Source organism: Oncorhynchus masou, chromosome 8 (assembly GCF_036934945.1).
Source record: "Oncorhynchus masou masou isolate Uvic2021 chromosome 8, UVic_Omas_1.1, whole genome shotgun sequence".
Classification (NCBI taxonomy): Eukaryota; Metazoa; Chordata; class Actinopteri; order Salmoniformes; family Salmonidae; genus Oncorhynchus; species Oncorhynchus masou.
The window spans coordinates 46,298,957-46,321,227 of NC_088219.1; the positions used below are offsets into that span (position 1 = coordinate 46,298,957).

Below are 22,271 nucleotides of genomic sequence, written 5' to 3' on the forward strand. Positions count from 1 at the left end.
TCGCTAGTGCGCAATGGGACAAGGACATCCCTGCAGGCCAAACCCTCCCCTAACCCGTATGACACTGGCTCTGACAGAGCCTGGACTCGAACCCAGAATCTCTAGTGGCACAGCTAGCACTGCGATGCAGTGGCTTAGACCACTGCGCCACTCGGGAGGCCCTGACATCCGCAAACTTGATGATTGAGTTGGAGGCGTGCGTGGCCACGCAGTCATGGGTGAACAAGGAGAATAGGAGGGGGATGAGCACGCGCCCATTTGGGGCCCATGTGTTGAGGATCAGCGTAGTGGAGGTTCAGTTTCCTACCTTCACCAGTTGCACAGGGAAGGGTTCAGACCCAGGGCTCCGAGCTTAATGATGCGCTTGGAGGGTACTATGGTGTTGAAGGCTGAGCTGTAGTCAATGAACAGCATTCTTATACTGAGACAGAGAGGCGCTGTTTCCCTCGCTCAGATGATTTCTCTGGTGAAATTCACCCACTTGCAAATTGATGGAAAATTATGAAAACCCAGAGAGAGACTGAAGATACATTATTTGATCATTTCAAATGTTTTATTGAGTATCCATGAATAGACATCATTGCCTGGCAAAACAGCAGCAATAAAACCATGCTTTCATCTACGAGGTGAAACAAAAAAAAGATGCCTATTAAGATGTAATCGGAGTGTGGAGGATGCAAAGGAACAGAGGGAGTTGTATTTTACGTCTCCCTGAGATGACAGCGAGTGAATTTGAGGAGCTAATCAAAGGAATGCTGCTGTCGCTATCTGTTCCTCTAATCATCGTGGCCCACTACTCCTCCTCCCAGTTGGCAGTAGGGATGCTGAGGATGATGCAGCACCCCCTGAAAAAACAGAACCCCAAGAAATATAAATGTAAATTATTGTACTATTTAGAAAAAATAAATGCACTGGAACTTTACTTTATTAGCGGACCAAAAATTCTCAGCACACCCCACCCCCAAACCTCTTCCCGTGGCCAGTTGGAGGCCTTTATGTAGCCAGGGAAAATACCGTGTCTGTGAACCCCTGGAGCTGCAAGGAGGGCACGCTGCCAGCAATGTAACAAGAGACACTCACTGCTACTGCTATAGATGAGGAGGAGCTACGGATGCTGTGTGTGCGTAGTATAGGCCGAGAAAGGATGGACGCAGCCCTATCCTTGACCATCAGGAAATATTATCCAAAGGGGGGACAGCCAATGTCTCCGTATGGCTGTTGCCAAAATAGTCATATATTTTCATGCTTGCTGAGGTCGGAGGGGACAGACATGAAGACGGCTCCTACAGCAGTTCAGAAGAGCTGAGAGCACAATCATTTACCCCTCGCTGACAAATGGACCTCCTGACAAGGGCTGCTGTGGGTCGAGGGTACGCTACTCAAAATGGAGGTATATGTTAGGGTCTGTTCAGAGTAGTATTCAGGAAGGAGTCATTTTCTTCTGATTTGACTAGTCCTTGTTTGACCCAGCGAGAGTAGTTGAAGATGTTGTTGATATTGATAGTACTCTGTACTCTCCTGAAGCGTCACAGTTGCCCGTGACCAAGTAGGGAAAGTTGCAAACACTTTGAAACTCAGTCAGCTGTCATGTTACACACGGTGAAAGCAGGACTTTGATATTTGTTAACAATGAGATGAGTCATAGAATTTGACCAAGAACAGAGTGGTTGTTATTTTTGTCACTAACCATATTTTGAGTAGAGAACATGTATAGGGTACGAAAACACTTTTTGTTCACATTGGCATAATGGGACTAAATCTAATCCCATTTCTCAAGTATTGGCTGAATTTCAGAGCAGCGTTACTGGGGCAGTCATATGAAAGGTGCCTTGGAGCTTCTAAGCTGAGTGTTCACAAGTGCAGAACAGCCATGTGTTTATGTTTTGCATCGTTTTTAAGGGCCAACAAGATATTTGAATATTAGTCAGATTTACTCAGGGAAAAATATGCCTTCTGTTCCAATACTACCTCATTGCGTCAGTTTATACACAACTTTATAATCACATCACAGCTCCTTTGATAACACAGCTATTAACCAAAATAAGAGTATGATAATTGTAGCCTATTGTCGAAGAGAGAATAGGAAGTACATCACAGTACATAACAGTGGCATTGGAATTTTATCCATTTTAGAATAAGGCTGTAAGGTAACAAAATATGGCAAACGTGAAGGGGTCTGCATACTTTCCAAATGCACTGTATATATACTGTATATATGATTTTTGTATTCCTCTAAACATATTACTCCGATCAACATATCTGTTGATCGGAGTAATGGCAAATTAGAATTTGGTATGACGGCAAAATTGACTTTGTAGATCTGCATTAGTGTGTGTTGGGAATCGAAATAGTACATGATCATCACACGTCATGAGAGGTGTAAGACATAGTGTTTAACATTGAACGACGAATGCCCTAACTAGTGCCCGTAAACCTGCCTGATTGACAGTGTACTGACATTACCATTGGTAATGCAAGCAAAGTGATGTTTGCATGTGCATGCCACTGCACTGAGAACGTTCCTCTCATGGTAGCGATTATTAGATGGATACATTTTAATGCATTTTTGATTAACTCATGTATTCGATGGGTTTAGGTGTCTGATCACTTTTCCTAATTGTGGTAACATCATCTTAGTTACTTAGTTAGCTCTTAGACTATAATAGAGTGGATATTCTAGAAGAGGGTTTCCCAAACTTGGTCCTGGGGCCTCCCATGGGTGCATGTTTTGTTCAGCTGTGTAGTGCTAGGGCGAACAACAAAACATGCACCTATGGGAGGCCCCAGGACCAAGTTTGGGAAACCCTCTTCTAGAATAATTATATAATTATTCTATAAGGTGAAATAGTCAGTTATATTATTCTATTCTCTGTAGAAACATTTTGTGAGCATTATAGTTCTGAATAACACCTCATCTGAAAAATACCTCTCTTTTCTTTTTGTCACGTGTCTGCATTGGCAGAACATCTTGGGATTGAATTTATGGGTATGGATAGTTCCTTTCTCTTTAGTTTGCAGACGTAGGACTAGAGGCTTGAGCCTGCCCCCCTCATCTCCAGTCAGTTTCCTTGTGTCAATGAAGGGATCATCCAGCCATAACATACCATATTTGTTATAGTATAATAAACATACATTCACGCTATATACAGTGGGGGAAAAAGTATTTAGTCAGCCATCAATTGTGCAAGTTCTCCCACTTAAAAAGATGAGAGAGGCCTGTAATTTTCATCATAGGTACACTTCAACTATGACAGACAAAATTAGGGAAAAAATCCAGAAAATCACATTGTAGGCTTTTTTATGAATTTATTTGCAAATTATGGTGGAAAATAAGTATTTGGTCACCTACAAACAAGCAAGATTTCCGGCTCTCACCGACCTGTAACTTTTTCTTTAAGAGGCTCCTCTGTCCTCCACTTGTTACCTGTATTAATGGCACCTGTTTGAACTTGTTATCAGTATAAAAGACACCTGTCCACAACCTCAAACAGTCACACTCCAAACTCCACTATGGCCAAGACCAAAGAGCTGTCAAAGGACACCAGAAACAAAATTGTAGACCTGCACCAGGATAGGAAGACTGAATCTGCAATAGGTAAGCAGCTTGGTTTGAAGAAATCAACTGTGGGAGCAATTATTAGGAAATGGAAGACATACAAGACCACTGAAAATCTCCCTCGATCTGGGGCTCCACGCAATATCTCACCTCGTGGGGTCAAAATTATCACAAGAACGGTGAGCAAAAATCCCAGAACCACACGGGGGGACCTAGTGAATGACCTGCTGGGACCAAAGTAACAAAGCCTACCATCAGTAACACACTACGCCGCCAGGGTCTCAAATCCTGCAGTGCCAGACGTGTCCCCCTGCTTAAGCCAATACATGTCCAGGCCCGTCTGAAGTTTGCTAGAGAGCATTTGAATGATCCAGAAGAAGATTGGGAGAATGTCATATGGTCAGATGAAACCAAAATAGAACTTTTTGGTAAAAACTCAACTCGTCGTGTTTGGAGGACAAAGAATGCTGAGTTGCATCCAAAGAACACCATACCTACTGTGAAGCATGGGGGTGGACACATCATGCTTTGGGGCTGTTCTTCTGCAAAGGGACCAGGACGATTGATCCGTGTAAAGGAAAGAATGAATGGGGCCATGTATCGTGAGATTTTGAGTGAAAACCTCCTTCCATCAGCAAGGGCATTGAAGATGAAACGTGGCTGTGTCTTTCAGCATGACAATGATCCCAAACACACCGCCCAGGCAACGAAGGAGTGGCTTCGTAAGAGGCATTTCAAGGTCCTGGAGTGGCCTAGCCAGTCTCCAGATCTCAACCCCAAAGAAAATCTTTGGAGGGAGTTGAAAGTCCGTGTTGCCCAGCAACAGCCCCAAAACATCACTGCTCTAGAGGTGATCTGCATGGAGGAATGGGCCAAAATACCAGCAACAGTGTGTGAAAACCTTGTGAAGACTTACAGAAAACGTTTGACCTCTGTCATTGCCAACAAAGCGTATATAACAAAGTATTGAGATAAACTTTTGTTATTGACCAAATACTTATTTTCCACCATAATTTGCAAATAAATTCATTAAAAATCCTACAATGTGATTTGCTTGATTTTTTCTCCTCATTTTGTCTGTCATAGTTGAAGTGTACCTATGATGAAAATTACAGGCCTCTCATCTTTTTAAGTGGGAGAACTTGCACAATTGGTGGCTGACTAAATACTTTTCTGCCCCACTGTATGTAGCTCAAGTATGCTGCCCATCTATCAAGCCTTGATGCTGTTATTCTGGCAGCATGCCCAAAAATGGCAATGTGATTAATGTCATATAGTTCCACTCAAATTCGAAGCCGCATGGTGTAGCCAGCATCTACAATGCTTAGTAATGACACCTTCTATTATACATTTCTGGAAAACCTCAATGTGTTAGTGTATAGTCAAATTAACCTGCACACATACAAACAAACGACGAGCAGGTCCTCAAAATACCAACACACATTAGGTTCTAAAATGTCCACCATATACTCACATTAGACTCCTTCAAACGTTTGAGCTACAGTAGACTATCTCTTGTTGTGTCAGACACACATTAGATAGTGTAGGTACCCAGAGAGACTGCAGTGTGTTTATGCTGTGTGTTCAGATCCCTTCAGCTCTTGCTTTTGCCTTTTCCTTGCATCTCCCCTGATCCCTCCTCTGTTCCAACCAATATTTTGCCATGTCATGCCAACTATGCTGACAGCGTCCTCCCTCGTGACCCATTCATTTCATCTCCTTCTTTCCTGTCGTCCTATTTCCTACTGTACCGTGTGGATGTACTGTATGTGTCCAACAGTGTCCCCTTTGTTTTCCTGTCATCTCATGCTTCCTCCCCTTGTCTCATCAGTGATGTCAGTTTTTGCTGTAGGTCTTTTAAGGGATCTTGATGTTCACTCTGAACAATTTACCAAATAATTGTTCTTCATTTTAAAAAAGTGATTGTTTCTAGCATCATTTGTTCACAGGACGCGTAATACTGAGGCAAACCGAACAATTTTTCAAAAACGGAGTAGAAACAAACTAGGTGTGATTACTGAACAGTTTATATAATTACTCACTTCACTTGATCCCCTAATCTGGTGACTTGTAATCTCTAAATATTTTGAAACATAATTATTCCACAATTCCAAGCGCTGGGTCCTGTGAACAAACAATGTTGCACTGTTTGCAGTATTAGAATATTAACATTATACAAAGGAGTGATTTTAATTGTCTTGATGAATAACAATATCTTATATACAGTACGCATCTGTTGTATTAGGAACACCTGGTCTGGTTCGAATGCATTGTGGAAAATGCATTTTCTGTGGTTTGTCTAGTCATGATTACTGAGCCCGACCTTGAACTAACACTTCCTCGCTTTCCGACTGGATTCAGCAGAACTGCCTCCTCAGATCAATGTATTCCATTTCCTCCGTCTCGGTCGACAGCCACTATACAATGTTATATCTGGGCCACGTTCAGTAGACAAACATTGTTTAACATTGCAGAAAGAAATGCCATGAATAAAGCCAACGTGATTCCTCTAAAACATTGTGCCCCGGTTTGTTTGTTTCTGTGAATGTATAACCCTAATACATAACCTAAAACACGTTTGTTTGTTTCTGTGAATGTATAACCCTAATACATAACCTAAAACACGTTTGTTTGTTTCTGTGAATGTATAACCCTAATACATAACCTAAAACACATTTGTTTGTTTCTGTGAATGTATAACCCTAATACATAACCTAAAACACATTTGTTTGTTTCTGTGAATGTATAACCCTAATACATAACCTAAAACACGTTTGTTTGTTTCTGTGAATGTATAACCCTAATACATAACCTAAAACACATTTGTTCGTTTCCCTTGGGATTTCCAAGTAGAGTTTGGTTTGTGTAACAGTAAGGCCTGCATGTTGTGGAGTTTTAAGAATGCGTTGTCCTCTTTTCCAGAAGCCGAGGAGCTGTATCAGAAACGTGTATTAACAATAACAGGAATCTGCATTGCACTCCTAGTGGTTGGAATCATGTGTGTGGTTGCCTACTGCAAAACAAAGTAATTCACGTCACATTTTTATGCTAAACTCAAAATTATTATTTACTAGTATCCTTATTATGTAATTTGTTGTTTTCTCTGAGGTAATAGCCTGCACATTTGAACATTTAAATATTTGTTTTGGTCGATCACAACCTCTGATGTCAACCTTTGACAAAATCTGTCATCCCTCTGGTTTTTGGATTGGCTAAATGGCTGGTCAGTCTCACAATGCAGTTTGTCTTTACGTTCACAGAAAGCAGAGGAAAAAGCTCCATGATCTTCTGAGGCAGAGCCTACGAAATGAGAGAAATACCATGGCAAGTATGGCTAATGGACCTCCGATTTATAACCCTTCACTTGAAAACGTCCAGTTTGGCAATGTAAGTCACTCACGTAACTAGCTTACATCTTATAATGGTGACTAAGCAACTCTCTCGCTAACTTTCATTTCATTGATTTCAGAAAGTATTCACAGCCGAAGACTTTTTCCACATTTTGTTGTGTTACAAATTGGGATTAAAATGGATTTAATTGTCTTTTCTTGTCAATGAGCTATACAAAACACTCTGTCAAAGTCGAAGAAAACCCAGAAAGGAAGACCACGTCATTGACTCAACCCACTCAAGTGACGCACCCCGCCTAGGGACGGCATGGAAGAGCACCAGTAAGCCATTGACTCAACCCCTGTAATAGGGTTAGAGGCAGAGTATCCCAGTGGAGAGAGGGGAACCGGCCAGGCAGAGACAGCAAGGGCGGTCTGTTGCTCCAGTGCCTTTCCGTTCACCTTCACACTCCTGGGCCAGACTACGCTCAATCATAGGACCTACTGAAGAGATGAGACTTCAATAAAGACTTAAAGGTAGAGACCGAGTCTGCATCTCTCACATTGGTAGGCAGACCATTCCATAAAAATGGAGGTCTATAGGAGACAGCCCAGCCTCCAGCTGTTTGCTTAGAAATTCTAGGGACAATTAGTAGGCCTGCTTCTTGTGACTGTAGCGTACATGTAGGTATGTATAGCGGGACCAAATCAGAAAGATAGGTAGGAGCAAGCCCATGTAATGCTTTGTAGATTAGCAGTAAAACCTTGAAATCAGCCCTTGCCTTAACAGGAAACCAGTGTAGGGAGGCTAGCGCTTGAGTAATATGATCAAATATTTGGGTTCTAGTCAGGATTCTAGCAGCCGTATTTAGCACTAACTGAAGTTTACTTAGTCCTTTATCCAGGTAGCCGGAAAGTAGATCATTGCAGTAGTCTAACCTAGAAGTGACAAAAGCATGGATTAATTTTTCTGCATCATTTTTGGACAGAAAGTTTCTGATTTTTGCAATGTTACGTAGACGGAAAAAAGCTGTCCTTGAAACAGTCTTGATATGTTTGTCAAAAGAGAGATCAGGGTTCAAAGTAATGCCGAGGTCCTTCACAGTTTTATTTGAGATGACTGTACAACCATCAAGATTCATTGTCAGATTCAACAGAAGATCTCTTTGTTTTTTGGGACCTAAAACAAGCATCTCTGTTTTGTCCAAGTTTAAAAGTAGAACGTTTGCAGCCATCCACTTCCTTATGTCTGAAACACAGGCTTCTAGGGGGGGCAATTTTTGGGCTTCACCATGTTTCATTGAAATGTACAGCTGTGTGTCATCCGCATAGCAGTGAAAGTTAACATTATGTTTTCGAATGACATCCCCAAGAGGTAAAATATATAGTGAGAACAATAGTGGTCCTAAAACGGAACCTTGAGGAACACCGAAATTTACAGTTGATTTGTCAGAGGACAAACCATTCACAGAGACAAACTGATATCTTACCGACAGATAAGATCAAAACCAGGCCATAACTTTTCCATGGAGACCAATTTGGGTTTCCAATCTCTCCAAAAGAATGTGTGTGATCGATGGTATCAAAAGCAGCACTAAGGTCTAGGAGCACGAGGACAGATGCAGAGCCTCGGTCTGACGCCATTAAAAGGTAATTTACCACCTTCACAAGTGCCGTCACAGTGCTATAATCGGGTCTAAAACCAGAATGAAGCATTTCGTATACATTGTTTGTCTTCAGGAAGGCAGTGAGTTCCTGCGCAACAGCTTTTTCAAAACATTTGGAGAGGAATGGAAGATTTGATATAGGCCAATGTTTTTTTTATATTTTCCTGGTCAAGGTTTGGCTTTTTCAAGAGAGGCTTTATTACTGCCACTTTTAGTGAGTTTGGTACACATCCGGTAGATAGAGAGTCGTTTATTATGTTCAACATAGGAGGGCCAAGCACAGGAAGCAGCTCTTTCAGTAGTTTAGTTGGAATAGGGTCCAGTATGCAGCTTGATGGTTTAGAGTCCATGATGATTTTCATCAGTGTGTCAAGAGATATAGTACTAAAACACTTGAGTGTCTCCCTTGATCCTAGGTCCTGGCAGAGTTGTTGCAGACTCAAGACAACTGAGCATTGTCTTGATTTAAAGAGGAGTCCGTAATTTGCTTTCTAATAATCATGATCTTTTCCTCAAAGAAGTTCATGAATTTATTACTGCTGAATTGAAAGCCATCCTGTCTTGGGGAATGCTGCTTTTTAGTTAGCTTTGCGACAGTATCAAAAATACATTTTGGATTGTTCTTATTTTCCTCGATAAAGTTGGAAAAATAGGATGATCGAGCAGCAGTGAGGGCTCTTCGATACTGCACGGTACTGTCTCTCCAAGCTTGTCGGAAGACTTCCAGTTTGGTGTGGCGCCATTTCCGTTCCAATTTTCTGTAGCTTGCTTCAGAGTTCGGGTATTTTCTGTATACCAGGAAGCTAGTTTCTTATAAAAGGTTTTTCGTTTTTAGGGGTGCGACTGCATCTAGGGTATTGCGCAAGGTTAAATTGAGTTCCTCAGTTAGGTGGTTAATTGATTTTTGTCCTCTGACGTCCGTGGGTAGGTGGTTAACTTCTTGTGACTAGGGTGTCTGGAAGGGCATCAAAGAATCTGTGGGTTGTCTGAGAATTTATATCATGACTTTTGATGATCCTTGTTTGGGGTCTGAGCAGATTATTTGCTGTGATTGCAAACGTAATAAAATAGTGGTCCAATAGTCCAGGATTATGAGGAAAAACATAAAAACAAAGATCCACAACATTTATTCCATGGGACAAAACTAAGTCCAGAGTATGACTGTGGCAGTGTGTAGGTCCGGAGACATTTTGAGTTGATGATGACTCTGAAAGCCATTTGGAGTGGGTCTGTGGACTTTTCCATGTGAATATTAAAGTCACCAAAAACTAGAATATTATGTGCTATGACTACAAGGTCCAATAGGAATTCAGGGAACTTAGTGAGGAACGCTGTATATGCCCCAGGAGGCTTCTTAGCTGTACCTATAAAAAGTGTTTGAGTAGGCTGCATAGATTTCATGACCATAAACTCAATTTTTTTGTAAATTGAAATTTGCTACCGTAAATGTTAGCAACACCTCCACCTTTGCGGGATGTGCGGGGGATATGGTCACTAGTGTATCCAGGAGGTGAGGCCTCAATTAACACAGTATATTCATCAGGCTTAAGCCATGATTCAGTCAAGCCAATCACATCAAGATTATGATCAGTGATTAGTTCATTGACTATAACTGCCTTGGAAGTGAGGGATCTAACATTAAGTAGCCCTATTTTGAGATGTGAGGTCTCACAATCTCTTTCAATAATGGCAGGAATGGAGGAGGTCTTTATTCCAGTGAGATTGCTACAGCGAACACTGCCATGTTTAGTTTTGCCCAACCTAGGTTGAGGCACAGACACAGTCTCAATGGGGATAGCTGAGCTGACTACGCTGACTGTGCTAGTGGCAGACTCCACTATGCTGGCAGGCTGGCTAACAGCCTGCTGCCTGGCCTGCACCCTATTTCATTGTGGAGCTAGGGGAGTTAGAGCCCTGTCTATGTTGGTAGATAAGATGAGAGCACCCTTCCAGCTAGGATGGAGTCCGTCACTCCTCAACAGGCCAGGCTTGGTCCTGTTTGTGGGTGAGTCCCAGAAAGAGGGCCAATTATCTACAAATTATATCTTTTGGGAGGGGCAGAAAACAGTTTTCAACCAGCGATTGAGTTGTGAGACTGCTGTAGAGCTCATCACTCCCCCTAACTGGGAGGGGGCCAGAGACAATTACTCAATGTCGACACATCTTTCTAGCTGATTTACACACTGATGCTATGCTGCGCTTGGTGACTTCTATGATTATGTCTAGACGGCCATTTTCAAGTCTTGCCATAGACCATAAGTCAAAATTGTAACTAGGCCACTCAGGAACATTCAATGTCATCTTGGAAAGCAACTCCAGTGTACATTTGGCCTTGTGTTTGAGGTTATTATCCTGCTGAAAGGTGAATTTATCTCCCAGTGTCTGTTGGAAAGCAGACTGAACCAGGTTTTCCACTAGAATTGTGCCTGTGCTTAGCCCTATTCCGTTTAGTTTTATCCTTAAAAAACTCCCGAGTCATTGCCGATGACAAGCATACCCATAACATGATGCAGTGGTAGTCAATGATGTTTTGTGTTGGATTTGCCCTGAACATAACACTTTGTATTCAGGACATAAAGTTAATTTCTTTGCCACATTTATTGCAGTTTAACTTTAGTACCTTGTTGCAAACAGGATGCATGTTTTGGAATATTTTTATTCTGTACAGGCTTTCTTTTCACTCTGTCATTTAGGTTAGTATTTTGGAGTAACTATAATGTTGTTGATCCATCCTCAGTTTTCTCCTATCACAGCCATTAACTCTGTAACTGTTTTAAAGTGACCACCGGCCTCATGGTGAAATCCCTGAGAGGTTTCCTTCCTTTCGAAAAAAAATATTCAACGTTGACATTATGGGCTGTTGTGTGTGTTTAGGCCAGTGACACAATCTCAATTTATTCCATTTTAAATTCAGGCTAAAAAACAACAAAATGTGGAAAAAGTTAAAAAGGGTTTGAATACTTTCTTAAGGCACTGTATATATTTTTGTTGACTTGTTTCAGAGTACACAGGATCTGCACGTTTCATAATGTGAATGTGATTTCATGGCCTTACTATTGACACTTCTTTTGATTGTTTCCCGTTTCCCTTCTTATAACAATTTGTGTCTAAAAATGCATTGCCCACACAGCATCAACTCGTGAAGGAAACGGAAATGTCTTTCTCCACGAGCCAGTACACATCATCAGTGCATCAATCGACAACGGTCACCCACACCTCCAGTCAAAGGTAACCCAATCCTACACGACAGCTTTCCTTTTTCCTTTCCTTCCTCTCCTCCCATCTGTGAAAGTCGTCAGCTTTTAAAAAGAGATGAGCAATAGCGCTTGCTCTAAGAAGATACTGTAATAATGTGTCAAAGATAAAGTCCTTTTATATAATGTTCTTTTCATCTCCTTCAATCTGTCATAACTGTCAACATTCATTACAGCCTCTCTACACTATCTTAATCGAACTCCTTCTCATTTCACACCAGCCAACCCTGCTTTTCCTCCTTTTCTCTATCCTCTCCGTTTATGTCAGGTGTTTGAAAAGCAATGAATTCACATTGGGAGGAATTCCGACCCCAGTTAAGGCACGTAAATTGAACGTAATGATCTTTTTATGATCTTTTCTCTCCGTGTGTATTCTGACCTTGAACGTAAGCATGAGAATAGTGTGTTTTTCACCTGCTCTCCATTTGGGGTGGAGATTGAATAAAGAGAGTGTGTCTACAGATACGCCGTATTCTGACCTTCACTTAATGCCCTTATAATTCCACCACCTTTACACGCGAGGAAACCATGAATAACATCTAGTCAATCTACCGGTTCCAAGTGGAAATAGCACCTACATTATGCTTTCCGATAGAAATACACCATTCTCCATGCATGGTAATTTACAACTTGATAAGAGCTAGGTAAATGAGTAATCCGTTTCGATAAGGGAGTTGTATATATAAATGACACTTGTTTTAGATATATTTTACCTTATAATCGATGGAGACGTGAAACCAGTCATATGGTAGCAAACTGAAGGATATCAACATATCAATTTCCCACAGTACAGCTTATGAAATGCTGTGCCATTATGCAGAATTTAAACTTTTAACTTATGTAGCCTGAGAAACAAGGTTCATGAAGTCAATAACTTGCTTGTAACAGATTACATTCATATTCTGACTATCTCTGAAACTCACTTAGATAATAGCTTTGATGATACAGTGGTAGCAAAACATGGTTATAACATCTACCGAAAAGAAAGAAATGCCAACAGGGGTGGTGTTGCGGCCTATATTCAGAACCACATTCCTGTAAAGCGTAGAGACAATCTAATGTTAAATACTGTTGAAGTAATATGGCTACAGGTTCATCTGCCTCACCTAAAGCCCATTCTGGTGGGAAGCTGCTATAGATCACCAAGTGCTAACAGTCAGCATCTGGATAACATGTGTGAAATGCTTGATGTGTGAATGCTTGATGTGATATCAACAGAGACATATATTTTCTGGGTGATTTAAATATTGACTGGCTTTCATCAAGCTGCCCACTCAAGGAAACACTTCAAACTGGAACCAGTGCCTTTAGCCTGGTTCAGGTTATCAATCAACCTACCAGGGTAGTTACAAACAGCACAGGAATTAAATCATCAACATGTATTACTGATACTGCAAACTACTTTAAGTGCTATTTTAATCCTTTAAATACTTTTGTGGTTTTGTTCTAGCCTGCTTGGAGTGTAAGAACGGCGGTTTTAGCAGATTTGGGACTATTCTATTGGTCCATTAAGCCGGGCAAGCTCAATCAAGCCCAGCTGAAGTATTTGAAATGATTTCTAAAAGTATTTGAAGCCAGGTTTGCAATAGACATGTTTTAATGTGTTTACAGCTTACATCAGTGTCTGAAGCAGCCAGTGTTATGCATCATTTAAGATAAGCAATTAATTCCCCTCTTCTGTTCTCTGTCTCCCCTCAGCTGGAGCAACTGCCGCAGCGAGAGTGCCTTCTCTCACAGCTGCTCTGTCTTGGTGATGTCACCAATGGAGAACAGCCGGCACGCCACGCCCATCCACCGGGGTCGTTTGGACGCCACGGGCGGCGCCAGAGACCTGAGTGTCTACCTAAAGAACACCCGAGACACGCCAGACTCCTCCAGGGACTCGCCGTTCAGAGACCGGTAGGAGAAAGATGCCCTAATGTAGCTAATGGTGCTACGTGCTGCTTTACACACAATAACCTCCCTTCAGCCCATACAACTAATTGAGGGTTTGTGACTACTGATAGGTCATTAAGAAGTGGCAGACACTGAGTTAAATAGAGATATCCATTTAAGAATAAGGTATATTTTAGAGATTATACGTGATATCATGTTTAGGGAATAACATTCACTTTATATATCATGGCACTTTGTTTATAAATATACAGTAAACCAAGATTTAATCCAAGATTTGTGGTATTTCCATTGCCATGCTATCATTTTCTTTCTTCTGAATGAAATAGTTATTTTTTAATTATTAGAGGTTTCCTATGAGCTGTCCTATTGTAACGATGTGCACTGAGAGTCCGGAAGCAAGTTCAGGGAGTGATTTAATAAATAAACACAACATAATGTAAAACAAGAAACTAATGTGCCTGCCTGCGGCTATGGAATCCTGACCTGTTCATCGGACGTGCTACCTGTCCCAGACCTGCAGTTTTCAACTCTCTAGAGACAACATGAGTAGTAGAGATACTCTTAATGATCGGCTATGAAAAGCCAACTGAAATTTACTCCTGAGGTACTGACTTGCTGCACCCTCGACAACTACTGTGATTATTATTATTTGACCCTGCTGGTCATTTATGAACATTTGAACATATTGGCCATGTTCTGTTATAATCTCCACCCAGCACAGCCAGAAGAGGACTGGCCACCCCTCATAGCCTGGTTCCTCTCTAGGTTTCTTCCTAGGTTTTGGCCTTTCTAGGGAGTCTTTCCTAGCCACCGTGCTTCTACACATGCATTGCTTGCTGTTTGGGGTTTTAGGCTGGGTTTCTGTACAGCACTTTGAGATATCAGCTGATGTATGAAGGGCTTTATAAACAATAACACCTGGGGAGGGAACCAAAGGGAGTGAAATATGTAGGGAAGATAATCAGGAAGGTGATGGAGTCCAGCTGAGTCTGATGATGTGCAGGTGCGAGTAACGCTGGTGACAGGTGTGCGCCATAATGAGCAGCCTGGTGACCTAGAGGCCGGAGATGGAGCACACATGACACCTATATTGAGACTTCACAAAACAGTCCCTCCTAGATCAAACCTAATGGACAGTGATGACTTCCTAAATCCTCATTAGTAAACCAATGTGGTGCTGATGAGTGCAGGTGTAACCGTGTTGTCAGTCAAGCTGTGCAGCTAAGGTCACAGGCCACACTGAGTCAGAGAGAACCCATCTGTGCACATAACTCTAATGACTGGCTGGGGCAGACGGAGACAAATGCTCCAGTGTTCTTCACATCTGTGTCTCTGTCCTCCCCACACATACTAAGAGAAAGGCCTATACAGTTCTACACCTGCTTGATGAAATGGATCGGGAATGAATGTGTATCCTGAACAAGAGTAGAGGAATGTAAAAAATGAAGTATTTGAGTGGAGACTGGTAAATTGCACTGCACTTCAGTAAAGGAGCCTACGCTCATCGGATGTGCACTTGAGGATTTGACTCTACCTATAGGGAACAAAATGTAATGCTATGGATTTAGTTATTTTAGCTATAAAGCATGTGTCCCTAATATGGATTCAAGTGGTGTCCATGCATACAGTTGTGTGTTCTCACTTTTAAGTTCCTAATCAATAGTGGCTTCTCTTTTGGTCCTGTCTGTCAGGTATGCATCAGCAATGACCACTCCAACGCGCCTGTCTCCTGTGGAGTTGCTCTCTCCCGTGACCCCGCCCTCCCCTCCTTCTGAGATCTCGGCCCCACAGTCCAGCCTGGCCACCTCAGTCCCCTCGGTGGCAGTCAGCCCCACTGGCGAAGAGGAGGACCCCCTGCTGTTCACCACCACGCTGTGGCCCCGTGACAAGCCGCCGCGCCCCGACCACCACCACAGCCAATCCAAAAGGAACTGTGCCCACTACAACTATGGCCATAAGGCCCACAGCCCCCCGCCCAGCCCGCTGAGGATTGTCGAGAACGACAACTACGAGACAACGCAGGAGTGCGAGGCGATCGCCGCCACGGTTGTGGTACCAACCGTTCCCCCGCAAAGCCTCCCTAAAAAACTCACAAACAGCAACAATGGCCGCTGTGCCAATAGCACAAAGCCCAATGGCCACACGGCGGGCCACAAAACGGAGTCCAACGACCGAGTCAGCAGTACGGCGAGGAGCATCTCGGAGAGCAACACGGAGGAGGACTATCGCGTGGGAGAGGACACGCCCTTCCTGAGTTTACAGGATTACATGGCTGCAGGTGTGGAGCCACTCACAGACAGCTGCAGAACTTACCCAGCACTCCGACTCTCCCCACAGGATGACCTGCAAGCCAGGTTATCCTTCATCATCGCCAACCAAGATCCAATTGCTGTATAATGTCAAAAATGTAAATATCGCTTAGAAAAATACTTAAAACACTTCAAAAATAAATAATAGTCACTACTAAACTTTTATTTTCTATAAATTAAATATTTGCACAAAAAAAGAAAGAAAGACAACATTTATTTTAGCGAAGTAGTGAATAAAGTATTTTATAAATAAATAGAAATGTGTACAAACATGCTCATGTCATGAAAGAAAGTGCCATATACACTACTATATACCAATGGTTCAGAGTATTTCAATGGAGAAAAATATTAATGGTGCCTTTAATTTCCATTTGATGTGCTTAAGGGAACTGCATCATGACTCTGGTCCATATATTCATAATTTTCTTCTCGCTGTTGGCGTTTCAACCTGACCCTTAAAACAAAAGAATCCACCAGCACTATGCATTACCTATAATGACCTGTATGAACTACTCACTGTAAGCTCAATACAATGGAATTCTACTGAATCTGCGGTGTTGCTTATGTGTTCAAGTGCATGTCATTTCTCCCCATTTACATGAATGCAGTCATAGTCTACTTACAGAGGTGCATACAACAAAGTATTTAGTGTTCACCTAACACAGCACCAAAATATTATACACTATTTCAAGATTTCCACACTCACTTTTGGTTGACTCAAATGGTAAAATAAAATTTGATTAGTATTTTTTTATGCTTTCTTGGCCCGTTAGCCAATAACACATTAATTACCAAGTCAATCACCTGGGAAGAATATTGAATGTGTAATCTGATTAACATGATTAAATATTTGTATGAACATAACAAGATTCAACAACTGAGACACAAACTGAACAAGTTCCACAGACATGTGACTAATGACTAATGTGACTAATGTGTCCCTGAACAAAGAGGGGTCAAAATCAAAAGTAACAGTCAGTATCTGGTGTGGCCACGAGCTACATTAAGTACTGCAGTGCATCTCCTCCTCATGGACTGCACCAGATTTGCCCGTTCTTGCTGTGAGATGTTACCCCACTCTTTCACCAAGGCACCTGCAAGTTCCCGGACATTTCTGGGGGGAATACCCTAGCCCTCACCCTCCGATCCAACAGGTCCCAAACGTGCTCAATGGGATTGAGGAGGGACATGTCAGGGTGAGCCTGCAGGAAGGGTACCACATGAGGGAGGAGGATGTCTTCCCTGTAACGCACAGCGTTGATATTGCCTGCAATGACAACAAGCTCAGTCCGATGATGCTGTGACACACCACCCCAGACCATGTCGGATCCTGGCCCTCCAAATCGATCCCGCTCCAGTGTACAGGCTTCCTTTGACGATAAACGAAAATCTGACCGTCACCCCTGGTGAGACAAAACTGCTACCCGCCAGTAAAGAGCACTTTTTGCCAGTCCTGTCTGGTCCAGCGATGGTGGGTTTGTGCCCATAGGCAACATTGTTGCCGGTGATGTCTGGTGAAGACCTGCCTTTACAACAGGCCTGCAAGCTCTCAGTCCAGCCTCTCTCAGCTTATTGTGGACAGTCTGAGCACTGATGGAGAGATTGTGCATTCCTGGTGTAACTTGGGCAGTTGTTGTTGCCATCCTGTACTTGTCCCGCAGGTGTGATGTTGGAATGTACCGACCCTGTGCAGGTGTTGTTACACATGGTGTGGTAGCAGAATCAGAATTAGTTAGGTAACATTGATAAATAAGATGTTTTATTTATATAATAATGCTTATGTGAGATATTTGTCATTAGAATGTTTTCTTTTGGATAATACTGTTGGCAGTTTGCAGTTATCCCTTCTCTGCAAAGGCTTAGTAACTAGGGGCCCAGAGAAGGGAGAGGTCAGGCTTGTCTTCTTATGGGAATGTGTCTGTAACTATTGCACGTCCCCTCTGAGGTTGCCATATCTTGATTTAGTATATGACCTCTTGTCCAGGAGGGAGTGTCTTTGATATGGGAGTATCTACAATTGACAATTGATATATGCCATTGTGCCATTGGATGAGGTAATGTTTTGGTCCTAAGTGGTACTAAGAACGAGCTAAGAACTTCGTCTAAGAGGGCAAACTGAATGATAATTTATAGCCAATGCTGTCTGGCTATGGGATACTCCTCTCTAAAGTAAAATCTTGCTTTGTGAAATGTTCCTAAGATATGTTATTTGTCATGTGAGTTTAGATGGGTGCTATAAAGGATCTCAGTTGCCATTCTGTCATCCTGTCTCCCTGTAGCGTTGTCTTAGGCGTCTCACAGTACGGACATTGCAATTTATTGCCCTGGCCACATCTGCAGTCCTCATGCCTCCTTGTAGCATACCTAAGGCATGTTCACACAGATGAGCAGGGACCCTGGGCATCTTTCTTTTTGTGTTTTTCAGAGTCAGTAGAAAGGTCTCTTTATAGTGTCAGCTGTAAGCTGTTAGTGTCTTCACGACCGTTCCGCAGGTGCATGTTCATTCATTGTTTATGTTTCATTAAACAAGCATGGGTAACAGTGTTTAAACCCTTTACAATGAAGATCTGTGAAGTTATTTGGATTTTTACGAATTATCTTTGAAAGACAGGGTCCTGAAAAAGGGACATTTATTTTTTTTGCTGAGTTTAGAAGAATTAATCAAATCAAATAAAAATAATTGGGTAAATTGGGTAACGGTTAGTATCTTGGGACATTTACTGAATGCACTATGTATATCCTTGCCATTATTCTGTATATTGCGTTCTATATAATAGATGTATTTAGTAATCTCTGGTTAAGCAATACTCTGTACGATTCTTGCTCTCACTATAGCCACATCTCATGACTTGCAAGTCCAAATTGTAGAGATATGTACTGAATGAATGATTGAATATATGACTCAGTCTTTCAACAACACATCTGTGGGTAGTGCATTCTGGGGATCAATGATAAAGCACCAATAAGGTACATAGCGAAAGCTTTTTTATTTGTTTCAATTGTGTTTTAGTATGCTAGTCAATTTCTGCATTTTTGTCCTCCTAAACATTTTGGATAATGTAAACATTTTGGATGTTACATTATCCAATCTGTTATTTTGTGTGAATACAGTATATATTTGTTTTCAGCTGTCTGACTTAGTGTTATCTCTGTGTAATATCATCAACATTAACATATTTTATTATATAATATGTATGTTATACCCCAAGGATACATTTAGGAGTCATGCTCGACAGGAACCGCATGAGATATGGGTTGAATGAGTATTCACGGCCTGCCGAAGACTGTCACCGATAATGTATCACTATAATGAATAGGTAACTAGACAGATTTTCTTTACTACATGATCACATCACCAACCCGTAAATATTAATTATTTCCAAATGGTAATTTCCTCATAATAATCGACAGTTCAATCTGCTTGTCGCCAGCATTAGCATGACACTATGTTATGATGGCTTTCCCCCCCTAAATTATACGTTTGTAATGATGATGGCCCAATCTGAAATGTATCAACAGATATATATGTATTTATATTATTTATTTTGTGTTTATTTATTTTGTGGTCCTTATTATTATTTATTTTTTTACAGATGACATATTTTAATCAGCGTTTTATATATTTCTGTCACGACTTCGGCCAAAGTTGGTCCCTCTCCTTCTTCGGGCGGTGTTCGGCGGTTGACGTCACCGGCTTTCTAGACACCACCGATCCATGTTTCATGTTAGTTTTGTCTTGATTATTTACACACCTGGTTTCCATTCCATTAATTATGTTCATTATTTAACCCTCTGATTTCCTTCTCTGTTTTGTGCGTTATTGTTTGTCATGTGGGTTCTCGTTGTTCGTGCTTTAGTTTATTGTATATGTTCCTTGTTGGAATTTTAACATTTATTGAGTAAATCTTGGATTATTACTCAGAACTGTGTCCTGCGCCTGACTCTGCATTTATTTAATTTTAACAACGGCCTCACAGAGTAATGCACCAATATTATGGAGTCAGCGGGTACAGCCAGCCCTCCTCTCCCAATGGAGGAGTGTGTTCAGCAGCAGGCGACCATGTTACAGAGTCTCGGTACAGCCATGGATCGCGTGCTGCAAACCATGGACCGATGGGAGAGAGGGGGTTTTCCACTCCCCCCTTCAGCACACTCCCAGCTCCCACAACAACCGACCCAGAGATACACTTCCTACATCATTAGAATAAAGTGGGTTTCGACTCTCACTCCTGGGAGCATATGATGGAACGGCTCCCGGGTGCCAGGGTTTCCTTCTCCAGCTGGAGCTCTACCTGGCAGCTGTTCAGCCAGGCCCTTCATGACGCGAGAGAGTGAGCGCCCTCATCTCTTGTCTGACTGGAAAAGCACTAGTATGGGCCAACGCTGTCTGGAGAGAAGAAGGACTGACGTTGGACAATTACGAAGATTAAGCCCGGTTTTCGATCATCCAACGGAGGGGAGAGCGGTGGGGGAACGCTTGTTGGAATGAGCAGGCCCTGATCGACCACTACAGTTGTAGTTTACGTGAGGACGTTCGCAGGGAGTTGGTCGGTGCTGGGGAGGTTCTCCAGGTAATCGAGGTGGCAGTGGAGCACTGGTGAATCATCTCAGGTGATTAGGAACACACCTCACCCAGAGCTCCCTGTTGCACACGTGGTTGAATGTTGCCTTTCCTGAGTTGTCCCAGCTTTCCCAGCATAAGGCGCTAGTAGATTCAGGTGCAGCTGGGAACTTTATTGACCTTTGCACTTAGTTTAGGGAATCCTATTGTTCCTGTTGATGTCCCCTTCCCTGTACATGCCTTAGATAGTCGTCCATTGGGGTCAGGGCTAATCAGGGAGGTCACTATAATGAACAAGGAAGTTGGGGCACCAAGGAAAGTATTCAGATTACAAAGTTATAATTTCCCAATATAGTGTAAGGCACCTAGACACCTGCCAAGAGGGAAATTGCAGCCTCTTCCCGTTCCACAACGACCGTGGTCACACCTATCGGTGGATTTCGTGACGCATTCCACGATCCTAGTCATTGTGGATAGGTTTTCTAAGTCCTGCCTTCTCCTTCCTTTGCCCGGTCTCCCTACGGCTCTAAATTCTGCGGAGGCCCTGTTCACCCACGTATTCCGACACTACGGGGTGCCTGAGGATATAGTTTCTGATCGGGGTCCCCAATTAACATCTAAAGTCAGTAGGGCATTTATGGAGCGCCTGGGGGTCTCGGTTAGCCTCAGCTCAGGTTTTCACCCCAAGAGTAACGGGCAGGTAGAGAGAATTAACCAGGTTGTGGGTAGGTTTCTGCAGTCCTATTGCCAGGACCGGCCGGGGGAGTGTTCGGTTTTCATCCCCTGGGCGGAGATGGCCCAAAACTCCCTTTGCCACTCTTCCACTAACCTCTCCCCTTTCCAGTGTGTGCTAGGTTATCAGCCGGTCCTGGTACCTTGGCATCAGAGCCAGATCGAGGCTCCTGCGGTGGATGAATTGTTTCGACACTCGGAGGCGACATGGGACGCTGCTCATGTGCATTTACAACGGGCCATCAGGCGACAGAAGGCGAGTGCCGACCGCCACTGCAGTGAGGCGGATCGGGTCTGGCTCTCGACCCGAAACCTTCCCTGCCGGAAGCTGGGTCCGTGGTTCTTGGGGCCATTTGAAGTCCTGAGGAGATTGGACGAGGTTTGATATAGGTTACAACTTCCCCTGATTATCGTATTAACCCCTCGTTCCATGTGTCTCTCTTCAGGCCGGTGGTGGCTGGTCCGCTCCAGCAGTCTGAGGTGCGGGAGGTTCCTCCGCCCCCTCTGGACATCGAGGGGGCCCCGGCGTATACTGTGCGAGCCATCATGGACTCAAGACGTCGGGCGAGAGGCCTTCAGCACCTCGTGGAGTGGGAGGGGTATGGTTCGGAGGAGAGATGCTGGGTGCCGGTGGAGGACATCCTAGATCCTTCATTACTGCAGGAATTTCACCGCCTCCATTCGCATCGTCCTGCGCCTCGTCCTCCAGGTCGTCCCCAAGGCCGGTGTCGGCGCGTTGCTGGATCCACGCGTAAGGGGGGGGGGGGGGGGGGGTACTGTCCCGACTTCGGCCGAAGTTGGTCCCTCTCCTTCTTCAGGCGGTGTTCGGCGTTCGACGTCACCGGCTTTCTAGACACCACTGATCCATGTTTCATGTTTGTTTTGATTATTTACACACCTGGTTTCCATTCCATTAATTATGTTCATTATTTAACCCTCTGATTTCCTTCTCTGTTTTGTTGCGTTA

General features: G+C 43.0%; 1 protein-coding gene across 1 annotated transcript in view; it reads left to right on the top strand.

Moving 5' to 3' along the window:
* Nucleotides 1-22,048, top strand: part of LOC135544747 (pro-neuregulin-1, membrane-bound isoform-like) — a 72,447-nt gene extending 50,399 nt beyond the window's left edge. Inside the window, exons 4-8 of the mRNA XM_064972610.1 lie at nucleotides 6,479-6,581; nucleotides 6,817-6,943; nucleotides 11,683-11,780; nucleotides 13,505-13,705; nucleotides 15,394-22,048. Coding sequence (XP_064828682.1) covers nucleotides 6,479-6,581; nucleotides 6,817-6,943; nucleotides 11,683-11,780; nucleotides 13,505-13,705; nucleotides 15,394-16,099 — 1,235 coding nt within the window. The 3' untranslated portion in view covers nucleotides 16,100-22,048. The remainder of the gene's footprint in view (nucleotides 1-6,478; nucleotides 6,582-6,816; nucleotides 6,944-11,682; nucleotides 11,781-13,504; nucleotides 13,706-15,393) is intronic.
* Nucleotides 22,049-22,271: the final 223 nt, after the last annotated feature.